Here is a 24,334-nt window from a genome sequence, read left to right as displayed (position 1 = left end):
CGCCGGGGTTGTAATTAAAAAAGTCGTTAAGTTCCGTCTTCGCCAGATTGTGTAAAGTGCTGTTTCTACCTAGATAGTTAAGCGTCGCAAAATTTATAAGAACAACTTATATAAAGCCCGTTAAATACTCTCAGTAATAACTGATCGTCTGTAGCGAGCCTTGCATTGTATGTTTCTTCGTCACTATTTAATTGTATTCACACGTCCACTTAAACACACACCACAAGTATGTACATATAATAAAAATTGGAGTGTGTAATATCAAAAGAAAAATTATCGATTTCGGTCAGATGATGTATTTGCATTGCTGATAATGAACGTAGCATTTTCTTTTTTTTGTCTGTCTGTCTGACCGCAAGCCGCGTTTGTTTTGGGTAAACTTCGACACGGCTGGGCTGATTTTATCCGGACTTTCACGGTATTTTTAATTAAAATATAACACCGAATAAAAAAGATAAGATCTACAGGAATTTATGTTGGTTTAATTTTTCACCACTTTATTAGGAATGCCCACAATTTACCTAATTAAAACTATAAGCTACGAGAAGTTAGTTAACTGTGTATTTATTACATCAAATTTGATTTTAAAACAAAAGTTAAAAGTTATTAAATAAATCACGGGCGAATCACGCTGCAGTTAAGGTGGGAATACACAGACCGATAAAATAGGTAGCCAGCAAACCAGCTACTGCACATTTTTTTCGGCGAGAGCTACTGGCGCAGTGTGTATATGCTAGTAGCATTTGAGATCGTATGCGCCAAAACTTGTCAATGCTAAGCTCCATACCTTCTTCGATCCGTTCTGCCATACAGACCGGTAGTAGTCACAAATTTAAAATCATTAACACATGTGCCAACTTGCATGCCAGTGATCCAACTACTAGCATGTGTATTTCTGCCCTTAAGCTTTATATTTGAAAACTGTCTGGCTTTTAAATTCAGTTACCGCCGTAATTGTTTCTGTAGACAGCGAGCGCTGCAACTATTTTAAAACAATAATTTGCTTCGCAATTTTAATACTCATTTGTTACATTGTTTCGCAACTTCAAATATTTAACATTGAAATCATATATCTGATATGAACGTGTATTCAACAAACAGTATGTGAGGTTCAAGGGCAAATTAACGTATAGTATTTTTCCTTGTAAATGTCTATTATCTTAATATATCGTAAAATAACAAAAAAAAAACGTTTTTTTACTCCTACGCAAAACTCAATTTTTCAAGCGCCTCTTATCGTTTTGCTGGAAATAAAATTGCTCTTTCGTGTTCCAGTTACGAATCATTATTCTTTTTTTCATTTTTAATGGAGAATTGTTTTGTAATTTGTCATTCATTGTTTTAGTTGAGGTGCATTTGAGAGCTATCCATTATTATAGATGATTTCCTCGGCGTGATCCCAGATTCAAAAATATTCGTGAGAGATGTTTCCGATACGGACTCCAATCTTATCTTTTTGAACATCAATGGCATGTGATTACATTCATAGCACTCCTGGAAACAAAAAAATGATATTTGAATTATAATGAACAGTGCAACGACACCAAAGGTAACTCTAACTCTAAGCATAACTCTATCAAAATTATCAACGGTGGTAGTGCCCGCTTTAACATCTTAGCACGAATGGGCCGGCACGCCCGGTGTAATACCAAGACCACACAGAAGACAGGCGTGAAATGGAAGCAATTCCGTGTTTCGTCTGATGAGTGTGGTGCCGGAGACCTAATTTAAGTCCCTTACTCTTTAACACGCCTTTCTTATAAGGAGAGGATGGGAAGGGGAAATGGATTTGACGGTGGAGGAGATGCATAGGAAGGGGAAATATCCTCTTTATGTGCATCTCCTCCTCCGTCGGATAACGGTAGGCAACGCATCTGCTATTGCGGATGTCTATGGGCTGCGGTCGCTTCGCCATTTTGGCGGATTCAGGTGGCCGCTTGCTCGTTTGCCACAATATGTTATAAAAAAAAATCTCGAATTACGTTTAATAACTGTTTATTTTATAACACCATTAGGCGAGTAAAAGACAATTGCAATAACAAACTTATAATGTCCCATCAATACGTAAAAATTTCTTTTCTCAACTGCAAAGTAACGAATACCCGTTTCGATGTCTAACAACAAGTTTCCACAGTCGAAACAGTTTTACAGAAACATGATATCATCGTCTATATTTCTATGAAAATCAGATAACAAAATGCATTCAGTATATGTAGTCTTCAATTTGGTGTTCAAAATAATCGAACATTTCTGCCGACGATAAAACAATATCAATCCTATCAGGTCAAGTTCCACTACAGTTCGACAACTGCACGACCAATATCGGCAAATTCGGTTTTTGAAATCATTAAAATTGTTTCAATAGTAAAATTTCTTTTGTTAAATTTCTTTTCTTTCGTCTATCTTTGGACTAGCGATGTCGCTATTCAAAGATAGTAATTTATAGAAATTGTCATTATAAAAAATTACGAGCATCTCTGCAAATGTTTGCAATGGTTTGCTTTATCAGCTTTTACTGAGAAAATGTAGAAATAGTTACTCGGTTGAATCGAGTCGTTAGTGCCACAAATAATCCATGCTTTCATCAAATGTAATGAATCTAAAGAATCTTATAAACTTAACCTTGTTCTTGTTTACTCAAACTGCATTAGATTGCCATTCAATATTTTATTAACAAATGAAAAATAATACATGTTTTTTTTTTTCTAAGGACGGATCAATTTAGATGGAAAATTTATTTTTAAGCTACTAAAGATTATTTGTGCTTAAAAGTAAACAAAATAAGTAGTATTAGAAATTAAAATTGAATAGTAGTGTATTCTTTTCTGTTGTAATCCCAATGAAATGTTCAACAACAAAAACATTTTCGACTACTATAAAAAGAGCCCACCGATAGCTGTTTGCAGATCACTTGATCTGTGACACGAGTGCATGTCGTTCGCCATCGGTACGTCGTTCGAATTTCCATACAATTGCATGTAACTCGAACGTTCATTTTACAAGTGCGCTTTCAGGAAAATCGATTTAAAGCCCTCAAATATTGCGCTTTTAGTATAGTGTTTTTCGGATGTAATTTTTGTTAAAACAGTGTCAACAGAATTAATTATTTACAAACAGTAAAGCAATGTTTGTATGTTGTCACGGTTTGTTTATCGAATAATTTGTTACTGATATAGGAACAGAACATTTATTTCTGCGTATACTGAAATAATTTTCACAGAATTACGTCGACGATGATGGTTATGTTGGAGACCTTTCTAACCGTAATATTCTATTACCGTAACACCGTAATTAGATTGTACATTTTCTTTGTTATGTTAATATGTTATCCGAGTGTATCGAGAGTGAAAACTCACAGTTATACCTTGACAAATGTAAAAGAAAACCAATAAAAATTTAGTCAAAAATACAGTAAATCGTAGTAGGGGCTTAAATTGAAACAAGTGGGTGCAGTAACAAGCTGTGATTGACAAACTCTAACGTGTTTCGCCCTATTTAAGTCCAAGTCATCAAAGCCTTCACAATGTATGACGTGTGTTACCGGAGAGTGCTTCGAGGCGGAAACTTAATGCGAAAGGAAATTGAACATCAAGCAAAAATAATTAAATGTTTCATATAAAATGCATTCAAACTTCATATTAGTTATTTCTTTTGTAAACAAACTTAAAAACGCTAACACTTAAATTTATTAATAGCCCTTGTCACTCAGTCACAACGTAGCTTTTTAATGATCGAAGAAATTTTGCAATCGGTCCAGTAATTTTTGAGTTTACTTGTTACATACAAAACACACCTTTGTAATATTATTATAGTAAAAACGAATAGCAATTCGAATGGCATTACATTCGATTCGTATTCAAATATCACAAGTTGAAATTTTTTTTTTCACAACTAGCAGTTGCTCGCGAATTCATTCGCGTGAATTTAAAAAAAAACATTAAACACAGCCTGTTTACTCATTGCTAACTGAAAACGTAGCTTTTTAATGGTGAATGGATTTTTAAATCGGCCCAGTAATTTTTGAGTAATTTCAATACATAGAATAATAAAAATCTTTCATCTTTATAATATTAGCATAGGTTACATTAATAACTTAAGTTATTAAAACTCTTGTGAGTCAAATTACATTAATTAAGAATCACAACTTATGTAACGCGTGCGTAAATGTAGCTACCGACTTGTTTCAGACGCGTCGAGTTTCCTTATTGAGGGTTTTGAACAAGCTTTATTTGCGCAATCGATTTGACAGATTATCGATTATCGGAGGTTTATATTGTAACTTTTCAGTGATACAAGCAAGTCTTCGGTAGTATAGTGGTCAGTATGCCCGCCTGTCACGCGGTAGACCGGGGTTCGATTCCCCGCCGAAGAGAACTTTTTATTTACTTAAAACTGTTTTTTTTTTTTGTTGGAATACTAGAAACCCGTCCCATCTTTACACCGGTAGAAAAAAAATACCAAACAAACGTAGGCAATAACGAAGAGTTTCGTTTACTTAATAAATTTAATAATTACGTAAGGTTTTTGAGAGAAATAAAGAAAAAAATCTTTATTATAGATTTTAGTTTAGCTTTTATATTTTTGATTGCTCCATAATTAATTTATGAGGAAAAAAGAAAATCCTTTTTTATAGAAAGCATTATCGTTATCTTTGAAAACAATTAAAGCCGAGGTATCATTAACAGCTCCAATCATTATTTATGAAAAGTAATAACGGCTCGTAGAGGTTACGCTACGAAATATTTCATGTGCTACGAGCTTCAAGTGTTTAAAGTTAGCGGATACCACGTAACATCTTGCGCTTGCCGTTTATATAAAAATGCCGTTTATATAAAAATGCGAAATTTACAATGGATGGATATTTGTTAGCGTTTGTAGTCTGAACGGCTGAACGGATCTCTATGAAATTTGGCATAAGTTTAGGATATAGCCCGGAAGAACGCATAGGCTACTTTTTATCCTAGGAATAGTTACGGTACCCGTGAAATTCATTAGTTTAGTTTTTATTATATTTACTCGATCATGCTGCAAAGGTTCAACATATTTTATTAAAATTTGGCACAGATGTAAGACGAGGGATACGTAGCTTTTTGTTATTTATTTAGTTCGTATGTTTTCTAATACCACGCGGATGAAGTCGCAGGCAGCAGCTAGTATACATATGTAATTTCGAGTTGTAAGTTCGTATGAAATCCAACTGCGTATTTTCTAAAATATCTAAAGATTTGCATTAAATTAAAACATAGTGAACAGTACATTTTCAGACTCAAACTCCGATGCACTAAGCTTATACGGTTCTAAATAAAACGAAATAAAACTCTGGGAGTAATACGCAAATGGACCGACTGTGTTGTGAAAGGGTCTCGGATCTCCACAAAATTGGATTACATGTTTCGATACCTGAAAGTAATCCGAATTGGAAAAAACATGTATGCAGCTGCAGCATTTTTAACATTGCATCTACTTTCGGATAAGAGTAAAACTATAATGGTCAAAAGTAATATTCGTAAACAAAAGTATTTTTTTCTACTATAATAATTTAGCTCAAGACGACTGTCGCTTCGGTGACTGCTATTTTTAGCATCGTGCCTACTATATTCTTATTTGTTTTAATTTAAAGGTAAAATAATTAAATTTGTTATGAACAGTATAAAACTTCGTCCAAGCTTAGAACGGAGATTGGAGACCATTATCTTTAATAAAGCGGCTCGCTTATTAACTCTTGCAGATTTTAATAATTTTGTTTTCTGTTTTAACCTGTATTAAATACTTGCTGGTGCCAGCGACTTCGTCCACGCAATATTAGGGTAAAAAGTAGCCTATAATATGCCCGTCTATGTCAATAGACGGGCATATTATAGGCTTCCCTCAGTGGAGGTCCGGTCGAAATCGGTCCAGCCATTTCGGAGATTACCCGGAACAAACGCGGTTTTCGGACAGAAAGACGGCCAAAAATTTATAAAATGCGAAATCAGAAATTTTTATTTTGATATTACAAACAGACACTCCTATTTTATTATATATAGATATATATAGAGACATAATGATATAGATATAGGTATAAATTTAACAAAAAATATATAAACAGACTAAAACAGACATGCAAATGTACTTAACTCGGATGTCACTTTTAAAGCCGGCTTAAAGTAAAATTGATTAAAAGCTCTCCATTGGAGAGCTTTTTATAGCGTACAATCTGAAACCTACATGCGTCCGGATTTCCGATGTCAACAGCATAAATAAATCAATAATATAATTATAAATAAAAACTTTTCTATGCCAGTGCATTTTATAGCAGTAACATCCATTTCTTTTTAATTAAAAAATTTTAACTGTATTTTTATTTTCACATAAAAATAATGTAAGAAATTAAAAGCTTGCTGTACTTGTTATCCACAAAAAATGTCTTTAATTATTTCGTAAGTTGAACCTATCTGTTATAAATAAATTTCATTAAATACTTACTTCATTGACCAAACAGCGGTGACCACAAAATTGGTGTAATGTAGATACATCAAATTTTCGCCTTCGGGCCCTATCCTCAGGTTCTAGAGGCCCGTACTTCGGTCTAGGTTTCAAAACTCCACCCAGATTCTAGAAAACAGTAGAACATAAAAATGATATTGGTATCTACATCGAATAATTTTAACATTTAAACAGAAAATATTTTTAAAATGATATAAGAAATATACGGACAGTAACTGTCAATGATGTATCGAAATTGGATATTAAAATGAAAATTTACAATGAAATTGGACAAAAAAAGTTTTTCGATACGTTTTACATTGAACGACTATTATTTTATTAATATTGCGATTATTTTATAATAATTCCTGAAGAAACCTATCTTTAAATTGTTATTATACTCACATTACGAACAATGAATTTTGCTATAGTTTTAATTTGAATTATTGTCACAAAACAAAAAGAAAATAATATCCATGTACTGGCCAATATCATTTGCACTTTTTCCGTAAGATTTATTAAAACGTAGAGTTTGTGTACTATAAAAAACTGGAACAAGAATACAAACACCGTCAGTCTAGAATTATTTAAACATATTGAATTTAAAATATTTTTTTTTTTTTATAGTAAAAGGGGGCAAACGAGCGGCGTGTACACCTAGGTGGTCAACGACGCCCATGGACATCCGCAACACCAGAGGAACTACAGATGCGTTGCAATTATTACGCATTTCTCACATTTCGAAAAAACATACAATCCGTATACAAATGTAAAGGCGAAACCGAATGCTATAAAAGAAATTTTACTGGTATTATAAATGAAAAAACTTACAAAAGTCAGTATAGGATGCATGGCCCAGCATGTAGTCCAGAATTGTGTTGGCTTAAATCCGAGTAAAAATTGTATATCAGTTGAAAATTTCTCTATTCCATACAACCACATAACAACAGCAACTTTAAAACCCCCCAGGTACAATACAGTCAAGTTTATACCTTGTATTAATCCTATTAATTTATGTTTGGGTAGCTGAAAAATACTAAAAATGTTCAATTAAAAAAGAAAATGGAAATGAAAAATCTTTTAATTGTAATCTGACATAAACTATATATTTTCATCGAATTTCAGTGCTTATCTTCTGAAATTTTTCATAGCTTGCAATGAAAATAACAAACAAATATGTGATAAGCATCTATATAGAGGAAATTTAATTTAAAATATCCGATTTTGTAACTTTTAGAGACCTTAAAACAGTTTTAATAAAAACAAAGCTTCTACAAATTCATTAAAATCTAAAATTATTAATAACCTTGGTATTTGTGCAAGTAGTAACAAACATCGTTAAAATCGCAAGAAAATCTTAACCCTTGAGATATAAATAGGATTCCAAAATTCACCACAAAACAACTTGAGTATTTCTGAAGTCCGCAAACTTACTACGTAACCGCAACGCTCCCAATTAGCCTTTCGAGAATGGCTTATGCACAAAATTGCTGTTATAAATAATATCTAAAATATATAGTACTTTCAGATATATTATGAACCTTTATTCATATTTTATTGAAAACCAGGAATTTAAGTCTGCTATTATAACTTTATTAACATAGTATAGGTCGCTAAAAAACGCACAGCTTGTTGATTTTTTTTTAAATCAAAAATTTATATTTTCGGTGTTTTCTAGTGCTTGTAAGTGTTGTAATGTTTTGAATAGAATAAATGATTGTTATTATTATTTTCTTTTTAAAATTATTTTATCTCCGTCTGGCTGGCTTTTACATATAAATATAATAAAATAAATATATTTTATATACATAGTAATATAAAATACTAATATAATAATGGAACATACTTAAATAATAAAATGCATAAACAATACCAGCCAAACGGGATACCCTCGGCTTTTATTATTATATGACTATTACTATTAGATACCTTTCGAAAGATGGTATAGATATATCTAGAAATGATGTACAGACTGAGAGAGAGACCGAGAGACCCACCGTAAGGTCTTTAGTTACATCTTAAAGATTTAATTATGAATGACCTCGAGTATATGATTCAAACCTAGTTGTAATCGAATTCAGTGTTATTAAAACTTACTCAAACTCTACCCGAAATGTCTTACTCAAATTTCTTGCCGTCAATTATTTAGTATAAATGAAATCTAATACAATCTCGTAACGTAATTAAGAAATCAGATACTTGTTAAAATCTAACTAACAAAGCGTGTTAAATTATATTAAAACTTTCTCATAGAAATATCTTTCAGATTAATATCATAAATCCTTATTGGGTATGACTTTTTAGTAATGTATACAACAAAATTTCGATGGAAGAAAAATTCTAAAGAGAGAATAAGGGATATCGTTATATGTCTATATTATCTGATTTTCCTGTTTCGGGTAATCTCTGAAACGGCTAAATCAATTTTAACAATTTTGATGGAACATAGCTTATGTGTGAAAATAACTTAGGCTACTTTTCTTCGCTACGAAGTCGCGGCCAATCGCTACTTTTAGATAGAATTTACACCATTGTCTTTTTCACTAAGCTAGGTTAAAATATTAAAGGAAAAAGTGAGAAAATATGTTACACGTGCCATGAGAACATTATATTTATTTATTTTGAAATATATGAAATCGCTGTAACGTTTTGGTGAGCGTACGAAGTGGGTCAAGTTTTTTAAACTTGAAGATGCTCCATGACCTTTAAATTAAATTAAATGTAATAAAATTTAAAACTGTTTTTAAACATTTGATTTTATGATAAAATTATGTTAATTAATGTTTTAAATGCTAGTTATTTTTTTAGAGTGAATATTAAATTAATAAAATACATTTAATATTTACTTAAATGTTGCAAAAAATTAGTTATTCTGCAATTATAAATTTTCCTAAAAACCAGGTGATACATGTACCAGTTTTATGGGTAAATTTAAGAGTATTGGATAGCGGCCAATTTTTAGCCCCGACTAAAAATGTCGACTCTATCGATTTGAAAATGTACTTCGGGACACTACAATAAATTTTCGAATACAAAAACCTTTGTAATGTTTTTATCGATGGCATATTGATAAAAATATTAACATCGTTTTTTATTCATTTAAAGCTGAAAAAAATTTCGTCTTTTGTTTATTTTGAGATGAAACACTAATTAAAAAAGTACTAACATTATTTATTGTAATTCAGATAAGATTACACAAAATCTTTCACTCAAATATTTTTATTTAGATAAACAATGTGCGATCGATTTCTAATCTAATTTGAATTATTGGCAGTTTTGACAGCGAAATGACGCTAAGAGAACGGTTTCTTGACCATCGATATCTCAATTCTTTGATTAAATGTCATTCATGCCTTTAACTTGGGTAATATCTAATGTTGAAATTGTTTTGACTTTAAGTGTTGCACAATCCTTTAAGATGGTAATAAATATTAAAACGAACATTTCAGTATTCGGCCGTAAGTGTGTCAGCCTACAGTTAACAGTTATTTTCCTCTATAAATATATGATGATATTCAAATTGAATCGTACTAAGTTGTGCAGTTTGTAGCGTCGCAACGTCACACCTCATATTAATGCCTGTGGAAATTCACTCGCAACGATGTGACCTATATTAGAACACGACGCAATAGAACATATATCATACTAAGTTTTATGCATTTACCTACATCCGAGTTTATGCATTTAAACAAAGATATAATTTCAGGAATATACTATTACAACAAGACTAGTATGAGAACTGTATTATCTTGGAACAAGAGTGAGTTGAAAGATTGTAACTGTTTCGACGCTGAAACCCCTTCATCATACTAATCAAATATAATCCTCCCAGATATTTAAGTGGTGAATACCTAATTTAACTTTTTTACTACATTTTTTAAGACCAAAACAAAAAGAAAACATAAAAGAAATAAAGATTTGCGTTAAGTTACATATCACATTCTCATGTAATACTGGCCATAAAAAGACGAGTAAAAATAAATAACACTGCGACCTGTTAACTATCTACACATACATATAATAAAATTGGATTGTCTGTAATATCAAAATAATAATTCCAGATTTCGGTATGATGATGCATTTGCGTTGCTGATAACGAAAATCGTTTTTTTGTCTGTCTGTGTCTTTCCGCTAACCATGTTTGTTCCGGGTAATCTCCGCAACGGCTGGGCCGATTTCGACTAGCCTTTTATTTAAGGGTAGCTGACATAGACGGGCATATTATAGGCGAATTTTTTATCTTAATGCATGGACAAAGTCGCGGGCAACAGCTAGTTATAAGTAAAACAGAAAAAAGAAAAGGTAAATCGCGCTTAAACAAACGAAGCTCTGTAGTTAATTGTTATTACGGTAAACATTTTAATTTGATTAAGAGCAATTCGTATTGCCGACAGGGTTGTTTTGATTGATCTATTTTTATTGTGCCCGGTCAAGGTATAAAAATACATCGCAAATATCGAGTAAAACGTAGAACAAAGCGAGCGAATACTACGATCGTACTCGAGGTAACTTTGACATTGACCTTTATGTAACCATGTTCTAAGATGTTATAGCAAAAAAAAATATACTATACGAGGTATCGCCATGAAACTTCGTCAGCGCAAATTTTGGACCACCAAATACGCCATTTTGACAGCGCGGAAATAAAAAAAGTAGCCTATAACATGGCCGTCGATGTCAGCTACCCTTCAGTAAAAACAGATCGAATACGGCCCTGCCGTTTCGGAGATTGCCCGGAACAAACACGGCTTGACAGACAGACAGACAAAAAATAATCAAATGCGATTATAATAATCAGCAATACAAAACTATTTTGATATTACAAGTACTCAAAATTTTATATATGTATAGATGATTAGTACACAATTACGTACTAGAATAAATACAGAATCGTCCCTTACGTATCCAATTCCATCTTTATCAGGCTAAAAAAAACTTCCTAATTTTACTTTTAAAGGCCTTTTCATATTTTAATTAATTTTCGGCCGCGACTCTGTCAGCGTGAAATTAAAAAAGGTAGGTATGTATATTCTTCCAGACTATCCTCTACATCTATGCCGAATTTCATCGAGATCCGGTCAGTAGTTAGGCTACAAATCTAATTATCAACTCATCTGACCTTTCGCATTTATAATATTAGTAAGATTGGATAATCTGTACATGTTTCTAAGAACTAAAGATATATTGATTTTTAAAATTGTGTTACAATTAATAACATTAATTACGTTATCATACTTATATCTATAAACAATTTGTCTAATAGTAATTATACAAAAGAAATAAAGACATATGACTCGTTATAAGGAAATGAAAATATAATGCCGCCTCAAAGTCTGCTGTAGTCTGTGTTTTACTGGAATACTAGTTTATTTTTGTTAGATAAATCCCGGGCGAGGTTCCCGCATGTGAGCGATGAAGGCAAAGGTCACAGTACTGATCGACCGGATGTCTGCCTTTGTCTTGTGAGATAACATTTACCTTGCCCGGCCAACGTATGTTGACAAAGCTTTTGTTTATCGATGCAACATTGAATATTGTGGCAACATCATTATAATGGTATACAGATTTACAGGGTCAAGTTTATATTATGATAGTGTATTTCCATTAAGTTTATTAATTAATAATGATGTAATATTATAAATGTGAATGTTTAGATGGATGGATGGATTTTTGTTTGAGTTTGTAGCCTGAATAGCTTAACGGGTTACGATAAAATTTGGCATAGGCTGCATACTTATATTTTGTTCTTAATTCTCGTAGACGGAGCCGCGGGCAAAAGACATATTATAAAAGATTATTTAAATCATTGGTTTAATTTTTAATTTTACTTTTTACTAAGAGCATGCTCGGTGTGAGCATGGTGTGAGCAGATAGTTTAGTCATAGTTGTACACCCGCCCTAAGCTGTCATCTTGCAAGATGAGGTTTGACTAGATAAACCCATAGTTGAGTACGGTTATATTTTGTTATGGTTAGTTGTAGAAAGATCACGCAACCCATTATTCAAAGCGCAAACCCTTTCTAACAATTTATCTAATGTATTTAATCGAAAGTGTTGAAAAAATAAAGTAAATTATAGCTTACACCATTCCCCTTTGCATGTAAAATGTTCGACCTTTAGCTTACACGCTGGCGCAATGAATTTTTCGCAAAGCCCTTGAATTATTAAAGCGAGTTGACTTGTTTAGAGGAAACGGTTCCACTTCTAATACACATACAAGCTCGGGCTCGTTCCTTTAACTTTGTAATTTAATATGTCACGTTTTCAATAAACAAGTTAGGTAGATTTAAATTGTAACGTACTAGGTTTCATAATACAATTATAAACTACTAGCTTTCGCCAGCGACTCCGTCCGCGTGGAATTAAAAAAAAAACATGCAGACGAATTGAGTACCTCCTTTTAGGAAGTCGGTCAAAAAGTGAGCACTCTATGTGTTCTTCCAGACTATCCTCTACACTCTCTCCTTTAGACCAAATTTCATCGAAATATGTTGTCGTTTAGGCTACAAACTCTAACAAACATCCATCCTTCCATCTAAACTTTCATCTAAGCATTTATAATATTAGTAAGTAAGTTTATGATCAATTTAAATATGATATTGAAATATTTCTATTAAATTTATCATTATATATCCCAATATTGACAAAAATGTAATTTCCCGTGGACGTGTCGACAACAAATATGAACAAGGGAGGTGCCACACGAGTGTAACCTCGATGTAACATTGCAGGGCTCCGAATTCAAAAGACAATGGACTATAGAATTAAATGGTACGCAACGCACAGATCTGCGAACATTCAACAGCAGCAAAGCTCCAAAAACACTGTTTAGGATAAAGTAAGGTTAACGAGTGTATCGTGTGGCATCGCTTTATGTGGCGTTCTCATCATATAAACCGTTGGATTATAGAAAAACATTGCATCAACGAATTTACGTTACCCTTTTGAATTTTCGACAGCAATGCCAATAAAATTCGTGGAACTAAAGCCATTCAATTGCATTTCAGATGAAATTCGAGTGTCGATCTCCATATCACTTAATGCCAAAAGTCAGAAATATTCAGATTTTTTTATGAAATTGATGAATTGAAGATATTTTTATGCATTCATATTCTATTGAGGGGATTTTCATATAAGTATTGAAATGAAAAAGTCAAAAGGTATACACGTGCGCGTATTTGAAAGGCTGTTTTATGTTAGAAGCAAGCCGGAAGCTCGTTAGTTTTTTATTGAATGTTCCTCGCGGTGCAACTTAAATCCTCCACATTTCTCTCAATACTAGCCGACGTAAATTGCACTGACCTTTGATTTTTACAGTCATTTTATTCTATGAAACGTAGCATAATATAAAATTCTCTAGTCTCGAAGAATATCGTGTTGCAATCAGAATGTCGGTGTCGGATCTTGATGTAAATCAAACGATCGAATCAACTTAGTCCGGACTTGGATTTTCTGCAAATGCCATTCCTCTGATATTCAAATTTCAGAATCTCTTCGTTGCAAGAGTAAAATTTCTTCTTGTATAATTTTAAAAAAATCTTGAAAGCTATACTTTGTTATACTTTGTTTACTTGTTATGAAAGGTGAGAAATTTAAATCCACTAACTAATAACATATTTTCCGACCTACGACGACGTTGGTGAATGTTTACATAATGAAATAAAGATCCGAGAATTTCTTAGCGTTGCTTTAGAGACACTTTTCTCGTCAGCATTCCATACTAACATAATTACCTACATTTTTCTTCACATTATTAGATAAGATAAAATTCTTTTTAATTAAGCTGCCAACATTGTTACACGTTTACTCATTGGTTTTATTGCTTTAAAACTAAGCGAAGATTTACTTAGTGTAAATGAAATTCTCGTACATTTGTCCTTAGCCACGCGATTTTAACAGTCAAGGAAGTTTATTTCCTACCCATGTTGAAAATTGCTATATACCTCTTATATTGACTGTTAACCATATAACATGTTTTCTGTGAAGTTGATGTAAATCCTTGAATACATAATAAGAAATAACATACTTTTAATGTTTAGATTTGAAATTATTTTTTAATCTAGGCTGGAGAGTCATGAGTCATTACTGATGTAAAATAATTTAACGATGCAGACTCTTAACTCAAGTTGGTCGAATGAATGGCTTGGATAGTTTTAGTTAATTAGCTCGACGACGGGCGTACACATTGTTCTGATGACTCTTACGCTTCAAAATACCATAAAACAGACTCTCCGTCGTGCATGAGTACCCTAACTAGTGCGCTATCCAACTGCAAGCAATTATGCATTCAATTATAATGCATTGAAATATTAAACGAGTATTTAGACGTACTTGAGTAATGTAAACTTAACTTAAATATGGACTAATTTTGGAGTTACGAGCTCTTGTACTCCTTTCCAAAGATTTGTAGTCTACTACTTATCTTCCATACTAAATATTACTAGCTTTAAAAATTAAAAAAATTAAATTAAAAAGATGGTAAATGCTATGTTGATCCAGAGTATGCTCATATGTGTTATTTTAGTGACAATCTCTAACAATCGATCTATATCTGCGCTTTAATAATATCAGTAAATTCATAATTAAAAAAAAATAATTACCATAGCAACTGGATACGACAGGTTACAGCAACAAAAGCACAATATTCCCACCATGTATACGACTTTCACTGAGCGAAATTCGTTATGCAAAAGCTTCGATATCGTCAACGTCAAAATTGCCTGAAAAAAATCGTTTATTCTAATTTGAATATAAAATTATAGCATAAACGAGTACCTCTATCGTCTCAGAGGGGCACCGCTGTGCTCCCTTGTTATTCAAAACCAAGACTATACTCAAAAGAACGCTCAATACAATCTATCCAATTTTTAAGAACCATAAAAATTACATCTCACTAATATTATAAATGTAAAAGTTTAGATGTAACATGTACCCAATGTTTGTTAGAGTTTGTAGCCTAAACTGCTGATCAGATCTCGATGAAATTCGGCATAGGTGTAGAGGATAGTTTCTAAGAACACATAAGCTACTTAGTTTTGTTTAGCAATCCCACGCGAATGTAGTTGCGGGCGAAAGCTAGTCTATACTATTATAATAGAGCGTAAACACACACTTCTTTGTTGCCTAAGATGTCAGCAATTATAGCATATTTTTGAATAATTCTCTTTATAATAAAAACCCCTACACTTACGTCACGCTTTAGGCTATAAATTTTCACGCCATTAAACTTAGGGGGTAAATGTTTTGCATGAAATCCCTAATGTGGGAAAGAGACCATAAGTGGCTGCCAACATCAAGGAAGCAAAGTTGCCATGCTTTGTCATCATGTCATGATCTTGACATTTGCAATTGAATTTGACAAATGTAAACAATAAAACAATATCTCATGCGGATGAAGTCGCACGAGAACAGCTAGTATTAGATAAAATTAGTATATCAATACAAACTATTATTTCACGTAGATCGCCACAAATCTTTTTCCCTAGAGCCTTAATATATAAACGTGTATTTGTTTTGTTCAATAGCTTTAATACATTCAATACAGTGGACAGAAGACCCCCTAGGGATGCAGTTAAAGGCAACAAAATGAATCGGTAACTTACAAGAAATGTGTTTCATTTATTTTATCCTTGTTTATTCATGTAACACATTTTAACTGTCAATTTCTACACAACACGTGTATGTTTTATTATAAAAAGGCCATTCTAATACTATTATATGAATGAATGTGCTTCTTGTTTTAAGGAGACTATTATTGTAACACCTTTTATTAATGTGTTGTTAGAATACCTTATAAAAGATGAATGATGAAGGGAGACAATGGTTTTACAATAGCAGTGGCTGCTAAAAGAAGGCCGAGAATGACAATGATATGAGGGTTATATCAATGTAAAAGAGGACATCCAAGAGTCTTATTTCATTGTTTTGTTTATTATTGTGTCAATATTCAGTTTTTATAAAGTATTATTGGGTAAAATAAAACTAAGAGCGGGCGATCACCTCTGACTAAACTATAGCAAAACTGTTGTGCGATTGTCATTTGTTTCGCAGATAATTCAGCTGTTTAGATTTATAAGTAAAAATCGAGTAGTGTTCGTGTCTCCATATAATCTTATAATAATCAAAATGAGTCTAAACAGTTGTGCGTTAGTTTAGTTTTACGTGTGCGCGCGCTCTTAAAGTGTGTCTCATGGATCTGATTTTCATGTTTAAGTAGCAAATAACGCTTATGAAGTATTGTTGATTAAAATTGACGTAATAACTGTAACTCGTTTATTTTTAAAACAAAAAATACTCACCAGATATGCGCTTAATGAACACATCATACTGAGGAATATGTAAATTGTGAAAACTTTCTGCGCGTGCAAAAACTCCGAACTCAGGGGCAGTACAACAAACAGGAGATAGTGTGACGTTATATCCGTATTATCTTTAACGCATACTGTCAATGCCAGGTACAATACTCGTACTATAATAGATCTGGCTAAAGCGAACGTCGTGAAAATTATACCAAATATCACCACTGCGTTATCTATCATAGTATTAGGGGACATTGAACCAAAATCGTAAACACCGACCAGTCCAATACCAAAGGCGAATGTTATGCGATCGATTGCTGAGGCCTGAAAAAAATTGCTTTTTTTAATAGAATTATTTAGCAACATCAACCATTTGATGGATTTATTTGATATATCAACCTAAATGCCATCATATGACAATATTAAGACAGTAAAGTTTCCTATATAGAAAAGGTGACGTCACATAAAATCTTACTAATCTTACTAATATTATAAATGCGAAAGTTTAGATGGATGGATGGATGGATGTTTGTTAGCGTTTGTAGCCCAAACGGCTGAACGGATCTCCATGAAATTTGGCACAGGTTTAGAGCATAGTCTGGAAGAACACATAGGCTACTTTTTATCCCGGGAATAGTTACGGTTCCCGTGGGATTCATTAATTTAGTTTTTTAATGTTCACTCGATTATTCTTCATCGGTTCAACATATCTTATTGAAATTTGGCACAGATATAAAACAAAGTCTGGAGTACACATGAGATAAGCTTCGTCCCAGAAAAATGTCCGGTTCCCGAGGGATATGTAGCTTTTTGTAATTTATATAGTTCGTATGTTTTCTAATACCACGCGGACGAAGTCGCGGGCAACAGCTCGTAATTAAATAAATAAATGTTAGAGACGAAGAGTAACAAAGAAAGTAATTTGTGTATTCACCTTTTGTTATACAAAATAGCGTTATAATAATAATTTGAAATTGCTAAAGTACGCAAAGGAAACTAAAAGCCGCAATATCAAAATGCAGCAGAGCGACTATGACCGTTTGTGCAACTTATATCACATAAATCGAGTTTACTTAGATTTATGCGGAAAATTTGCGTTAGCCCGTACTTTGCAAACATTGAAGACGCTCGAGATATCTTTTCAAGTAAATGTTGGTAAAATAAAATGATATAAACAATGCTTCTTTCTCATCTATACTATATTATAATAAAGCGTAAACACACACATCTTTGTTACCTAAGATGTCAGCAATTACAGCATATTTTTGAATAATTCTTTTTTAATAAAAAGCCTATATATTTAAGGGCTATATATTTTCACACTATTGAACTTAGTTGGTAAATAAATTGGATGAAAATCCTAATGTGGGAAAGAGACCATAAGTTGCTGCCAACGTCGAGGAAGCAAGATTGCCATGGATTGTCATCATGTCATGACATTTTGACATTTGCAATCGATAAATTGACAAATATAATAATATAAACTTTATTTAATCGTTAATTAAATAAAGTTTTATAATTACCTGCGGATGAAGCCGCATGGAAACAACTAGTTTAAAATATAAAGATATGAAAAGTCAGTTTATCATCTCTTTTCTTTATTTATGTTCGCGTAAATTCTTACAAGTTTAGTAATATTTTATCAGAGCATTTAAAAATTGTAACATTTAATTTACATCTGTCAACTACGATTATTTTATCTTAAGCAGCGCTTTGATAGGGGAAACTCGCTTAATCGACGCTTATTAGATTTCCTTTGAGCACGGGAAACCGGGTAAAATATCAATTTTACTGTATTAATAGATATCTTGACAAGTTTTACCTTCAACGTCACCAACGACCACTTAATTTAATCTAAAGTGACGTAAAGCGGCTAAAGAATTTATTTTAGTAGTTTTAACTTTAGATTTTTTCGTAATAATTATCTCTATCTTAACTTGATATTACAACAGATACTGTGATTGTATAAGTATGCATTTTAATTTATTTTTTTTATAACTAAAGGCAAACAAACAACGATTTAACTGATTCTCTTTGTATTATTTACAATATGAAAGTTACTTGAAAATTACGTCGACTAAAATACAATACTTTTGAGCAGACAAACGTTTTAATATTCCAGAACGTTCTACGACAGAGCAAACAAAAATTGAATTATTTGAATTCAGTTTAAGGCGATGGAGAATCAACAGAAAATCAGGTGACAGTAAATAGTCTACGGAACGGATCGGAAGCAAACTAGCAAAGAGAAATGCAAATTACACGGGAACGAAATTCACACTCGAGTACTTTGCACTTCAGAATGAATTGTCCCGTAGTAACGGGTAACGGTCCTTTTTAATCACAAAGTGGAGACTGAACATTTTACTTCACATGAACTAGTCGCTCTAACGATTTGTAACTTGAAACAATCATTACTTTCATTTTTAAATTCCTTGTTATAAAGTTTAGGGCAGAATACTGAAACGACATTTAAACAATTAATAGAGTCTTAAATGATACGGCCACGCCCAACTTCAAAATTCTATTCAGATGTCGACGTCTACCAGATTTAAAGGCACTTACGAAGCGATGTATTAAAGTTTTGTTTCAGTATGTAGCTGTTATAAGAATGGAGAAAACAAAATAATTGGAATTAACCCTTTTGATTCAGGTAATAAAGTGGTAAACATCAATAAAATGCAGTCTTTATTGATTTTGAAAGGAGATACGCATTCGTATATATCTATTAGTAACTGATGCATAGATTGGTAAAAAAGATAATAGCTACTATAGGTATATTAAAATATGGGTAAACAATGTAGATCTTGTTATAAATCTTACTAGCGACAACTAGTATAGTATAATATAGTAATAATATCTTTGAAAATTGCCAGTGAAAGCGCTGGATGACTTACATATACTCGAGGCGCTGAGGCATCAAACATTTGACTAATGGCAGTCGAAAAAAAGTATTCCGTATAAAATAACGTGAATAATAGAACGAAAATTGTTGAGAATGTCCTCCAAAGCGTTGATATTCTGACAAGCTGGAATAGAAAACAAACTTTATTTCACGGTAAGCTCATTTTCTCTTTTCCTATTAGCCCACGTCCTTGCTAAAAGTATTTTTGTGTTGAGTGTGCGATTATACCATAGCTGCATTCTAATATTTTTAATATTCATGTTAAATTTAGAACGTAACATTAAAGAATCTATTATTTTAAAAATTAACTCAACCTTACTAATATAATTAATGTGAAAATTCGTATTTGGAAGGATGTTTGTTATAGGTCATCTCCTAAACGACTGAAAGGATCTTCATGAAATTTGGTACAGTAGAGTCTGTAAAACACATTGGCTGATTAACCTATTTTTTAATTCCAGGCGAATGGAGTCACGGGTGACAGCTAGTACATACCTTAATAAGTGTTGTATCTGTCATAGTGGCTAAAAAAAAGTTGATAATCCAAACAATTGTTATAACAAAAAGTCTTGCGGTCAATTCATTTTTCTCGGATATAAAATAGGAATCACTGAAACATTAAAATAAGTTAAAGTTATAAGAAACTAAACATGATAGTAAAATAAAACGGGAGATCACAAGAATCACAAGAGTCACGAAGAAAGGTCACGCCTCATATTGGGAAAATATAACAGCGTTTATCGCGTTCAGTGTAAAAGGGAAATACTCTTGAGACTTAATTCCAATGATACCTAAATGTATCACTTTACACGTATTTAATAGTAAATACCTTTTTCAATTACTCTAAATAATGAACAACTTTCAAACATTTTCTATCCAAAAAGTTACTGTCATGTTCAACAATATTGAAACATACTTTCGTAATTGATGTTTGGAAACTCAGTTCTCTAATATTATACATATAAATATTTGCATATCTGTACTATTATAATAAAACGTAAACACACACTTCTTTGTTGCCTAAAATGTTAGCAATTACAGCATATTTTTGAATAATTATCTTTTTAATAAAAAGCCATACACTTGCGTCACGCTTTGGACTATATATTTAAACGTCATTAAACTTAGGGGGTAAATATTTTGGATAAAAACCCTAATGTGGGAAAGAGGCCATAAGTTGCTGCCATCATCAAGGAAGCGAGATTACCATCATGTCATATAATTTTGACATTTGTAATTGATAATTTGACAAATGTAAACAATGAAATAAATTTTTGATAATTTCATGAGGATGAAGTCGCACGGGAACACCTAGTTACAATATAATATGCAAAAGGACCAAAGGGTTGTTACAAAAGAAAAGTTCTAAATTGAATGTCACTATCACATTAAATATTGTGACGAGATTCTAAGTTACGTCATTCCCCGAATAGACGCAGGCACGAGGCATTTTAATATGAAGTCGTTATTTCAGGTGAACTGTGGGGCGTCTTCAGAAATATGCTTCACGGAAACGTGGTTGTTTTGAAATGCTTTTGATATTCCTTGTCAGGATAGATAGAAAAAATGAACAAATGTATTTGTTCTCACTCTGGTATCTCTATACCCGAGTAGAGTTCCTTTTCTGATTAGAATGTGAACACTAAGAGCGTGCTCATACTTTTGAATTAACTATCACACAACTGTTCTGCGATTGTCGATTGTTTCGCAGCTAATTCAACTGTTTAGTTGCACAACTAAGTTCGAGTAGTGTGCATTTCCAAACCTCATTATAATCAAATAGATAGTAAACAGTTATGCGATAATTTAGTCTCAGATGTGCACGCTAATTAGAGAAGTATGTAACTGCCGGCCTTTCATAACGAATAGGAATTAATGTAATTGTTAATTGAATAGAAACTTACTAATAATTGACACTAGCGGAAGTGTCGTTTAAATTTGTTAGGTCATTCATTCTACAACTGAGAATAACATTAATTGTGGGCACACAATGCCGATGTATTCTGTTGCACTTTGACCAAGTCGGCATCAAATGAAGACCAGCGAAGAAATAACGTATTGAATCGGCTAAGTCACCTGCTAACTAAACATTAATTGACAACTATGAAAAAAAAAGTATTGAAATGTCAAGAATGAAAATGTAAAAATTGTAAGTTGTAAGGAATCAATAAAAGCTTATTATTTGTTATGGTAAGTGATTTAAAAAATCATTTAAAAAAACAGGCTTTTAAGGCTTAATCACAGAAAAATGGCAAACAAAGAAACTTTGCTTAGATTACTTTGCAATGATTTAAAATCATACTTCATACTAATGTTATAAATGCGAAAGTTTGGATGGATGGATGTTTGTTAGAGTTTGCAGTCTAAACGGCTGAACGAATCGAGATGAAATTCGGCATAGGTGTTGAGGATAGTCTGGAAGAACACATATACTTGCTTTTGTTTTTTTTTTTATTGTCGGAGTCGCGGGCGAAAGCAAGTACGTAAATAAATATATTCAAAGAAATGCTTACAATAATATTCCATAGTAATGATTGTAGTACACAGCCCATATGAATACCTCTCAGTAATGGATTCAAATATTGATAGCAGTCGATTCTTTTTGTATACTGCTTGATAAATACATCCATAAACATATATGTTATGCCCATTGTTATTTCCAGAAAAATAAAATCAACAATTTTAACTGAAAGTAAAATTTATTTATTAATCTGTTTCATTCATACTTTGACACACCTTTGACTAAACTTTTGCACTGTAGTGCGATTGTCGATTGTTTTGCAGCCAATGCAACTGTTTAGTTGCACAAATAAAAATGGAGTAGTTTGCGCGCCTCCATATAAGCTCATAGGAATCAAAGTGTGACTAAACAGTTGTGCGATAGTTTGATCAAAAGTGTGCGTGTGTAAACAGTATTTTTTTTTCATTTGTTCCTGATAAACTTACCGCGATCATACAATACTTTCGAGAATATATCAAAATTATAAGTTGAGGATGCAACCGAATAAGCAAGGAAAACGAATTGTTTTATACTGTCCCATTTGAAATGTCTGTTTAAATAGCTGTCCTGTAAATAATAAAAAACAACTAATATTAAATGTTTTTATTTATTTATTTATTTATAATATTAAATGTATTCATTTTCTACAGAATTAGAGCGCGACCACCTTTGACTAAACTATCGCACAACTGTTGTGCGACAGTTGCACGACTGTTGTTTGCGATTGTTTCGCAGCCTAGTCAACTGTTTAATTGCACAGCTAAAAATCGAGTAGTATGCACCATCATATACACGTAAGTTTATAGGAATCAAAGCGCGACAAAACAGTTGTACGATAGTTAGTCAAAGATGTGCACTCTATAGTTCCACAAATAAATGCCGTCAGATTCATTTACCATTAACCCTCAATTTGATAAGACCCTTAAGACGATCCAGTGTGATGAACCACTAATTATTAAAAATCTATTTTAGAGAGAAATTAGATTTTGATTTTAGTATGTTGGTAACATATTTTTTTAGCTACAAAAGACTTCGTCGAACTAAAGGTATTAGTATAGATTTAATGCGAACTTCACATGTGAAAACTTACGCTTTTATCGTGGACAGAAGATGTACTCATATCTAATTCAGTTCCAGTCATATTTGCAAAAAGTAATGAGGGCAGGTAATCTAGAAAAATAGGTACATTTTTTAATTATTGTGGCTAAAAAAATATATAATCCTAACTCGTGTGTGTAAATTTTGAGATCAATGAACCTTACCAACTTGACTCAATAATGGAAGGTTAGATGCTTTAATTTGAATTATTAAGGACTCCCAGTTAGCAAAATGTTTCAAACGGGATCCATTGAAATAAACTTCTGAGAAACATCTTGAATTGCTGTTAACATTTCACTTAGTAAAATTAGACAAATATCGAGTTCATCGAATCATAACTTGTTATATGAAATACTAGCTCTCACCCGCGCCCACGTTCGAGTGGTATTAAAAAATTCTACATCTATGCCAAATTTTATCGAGATCCGTTCAGCAATTTAGGCTAAAAACTCTAACATCCATCTAAACTGTCGCTTTTTACAATATTAGTAAAATGTAAGATGAAAGTTCTCCTAAAGTAACCACTAAATATTGAAGCGAAATATCAATATGTGGTATTTAGTTCAATCTATACTCAAATGTTTGCTTTTAACTAAGGAGAGTTTGCATCGTTATACAGGAAACGACGTGGGAATATGTTAAAGGAAATTCTGTACTTGTATTTGCACACCGAAGTATCGAACGTTACCAATTAGATAACCTAACAAGCTATTAAGATCCGAGTTGCGTTATTTGTTGACCATATATATGAATATTATATACTCAATTTCGTATTTATGAGACCAATAGTATATTCTTATTTATATTTCAAGCTCATTTGTAGACATACTTAACTTTATTATACCGTAAATATACTATTATATGTCAACTAAATATAGAAGTAAGTGAATATTGTGTACATTGAAGTACTCCAAAAATCCGCTCCCCACGTTCCAATGACAAATAGCTTTGTAGAAGGTGGACTGAGCAATTTGCGCACAAACCTATTGCACGAGTTATCCTGATAATCGAGTTGCGCGACGTGAAAGCATTATTTTTAGGCTGACTGAGGTATTAACCGGACACAGC

The 24,334-nt window shown here is 32.4% G+C and overlaps 1 protein-coding gene and 1 non-coding gene across 2 annotated transcripts; one reads left to right on the top strand and one right to left on the bottom strand.

Moving 5' to 3' along the window:
- Positions 1–539: 539 nt before the first annotated feature.
- Positions 540–23,548, bottom strand: LOC106111753 (sodium-dependent nutrient amino acid transporter 1-like). The gene is made up of 13 exons (XM_013293900.1): positions 23,431–23,548; positions 23,259–23,338; positions 22,615–22,735; positions 22,182–22,354; positions 21,573–21,751; positions 20,164–20,278; positions 19,661–19,792; positions 16,764–17,087; positions 15,066–15,185; positions 7,297–7,491; positions 6,871–7,014; positions 6,466–6,594; positions 540–1,494 (listed from the first exon to the last, which is right to left on the bottom strand). Exons 2-13 carry the CDS (start codon positions 23,307–23,309, stop codon positions 1,342–1,344), a joined length of 1,836 nt encoding a protein of 611 aa, XP_013149354.1. The 5' UTR covers positions 23,310–23,338; positions 23,431–23,548; the 3' UTR covers positions 540–1,341.
- Trnad-guc lies at positions 4,301–4,372 on the top strand. The gene has a single exon. It is a non-coding gene; the product is annotated as a tRNA-Asp (tRNA).
- Positions 23,549–24,334: the final 786 nt, after the last annotated feature.

This window comes from Papilio polytes, unplaced genomic scaffold (genome assembly GCF_000836215.1).
Source record: "Papilio polytes unplaced genomic scaffold, Ppol_1.0 DF824381.1, whole genome shotgun sequence".
Classification (NCBI taxonomy): domain Eukaryota; kingdom Metazoa; phylum Arthropoda; class Insecta; order Lepidoptera; family Papilionidae; genus Papilio; species Papilio polytes.
The sequence above is the reverse complement of the archived record's forward strand: the minus strand, read 5'-3'. Positions and strand labels throughout refer to the sequence as shown.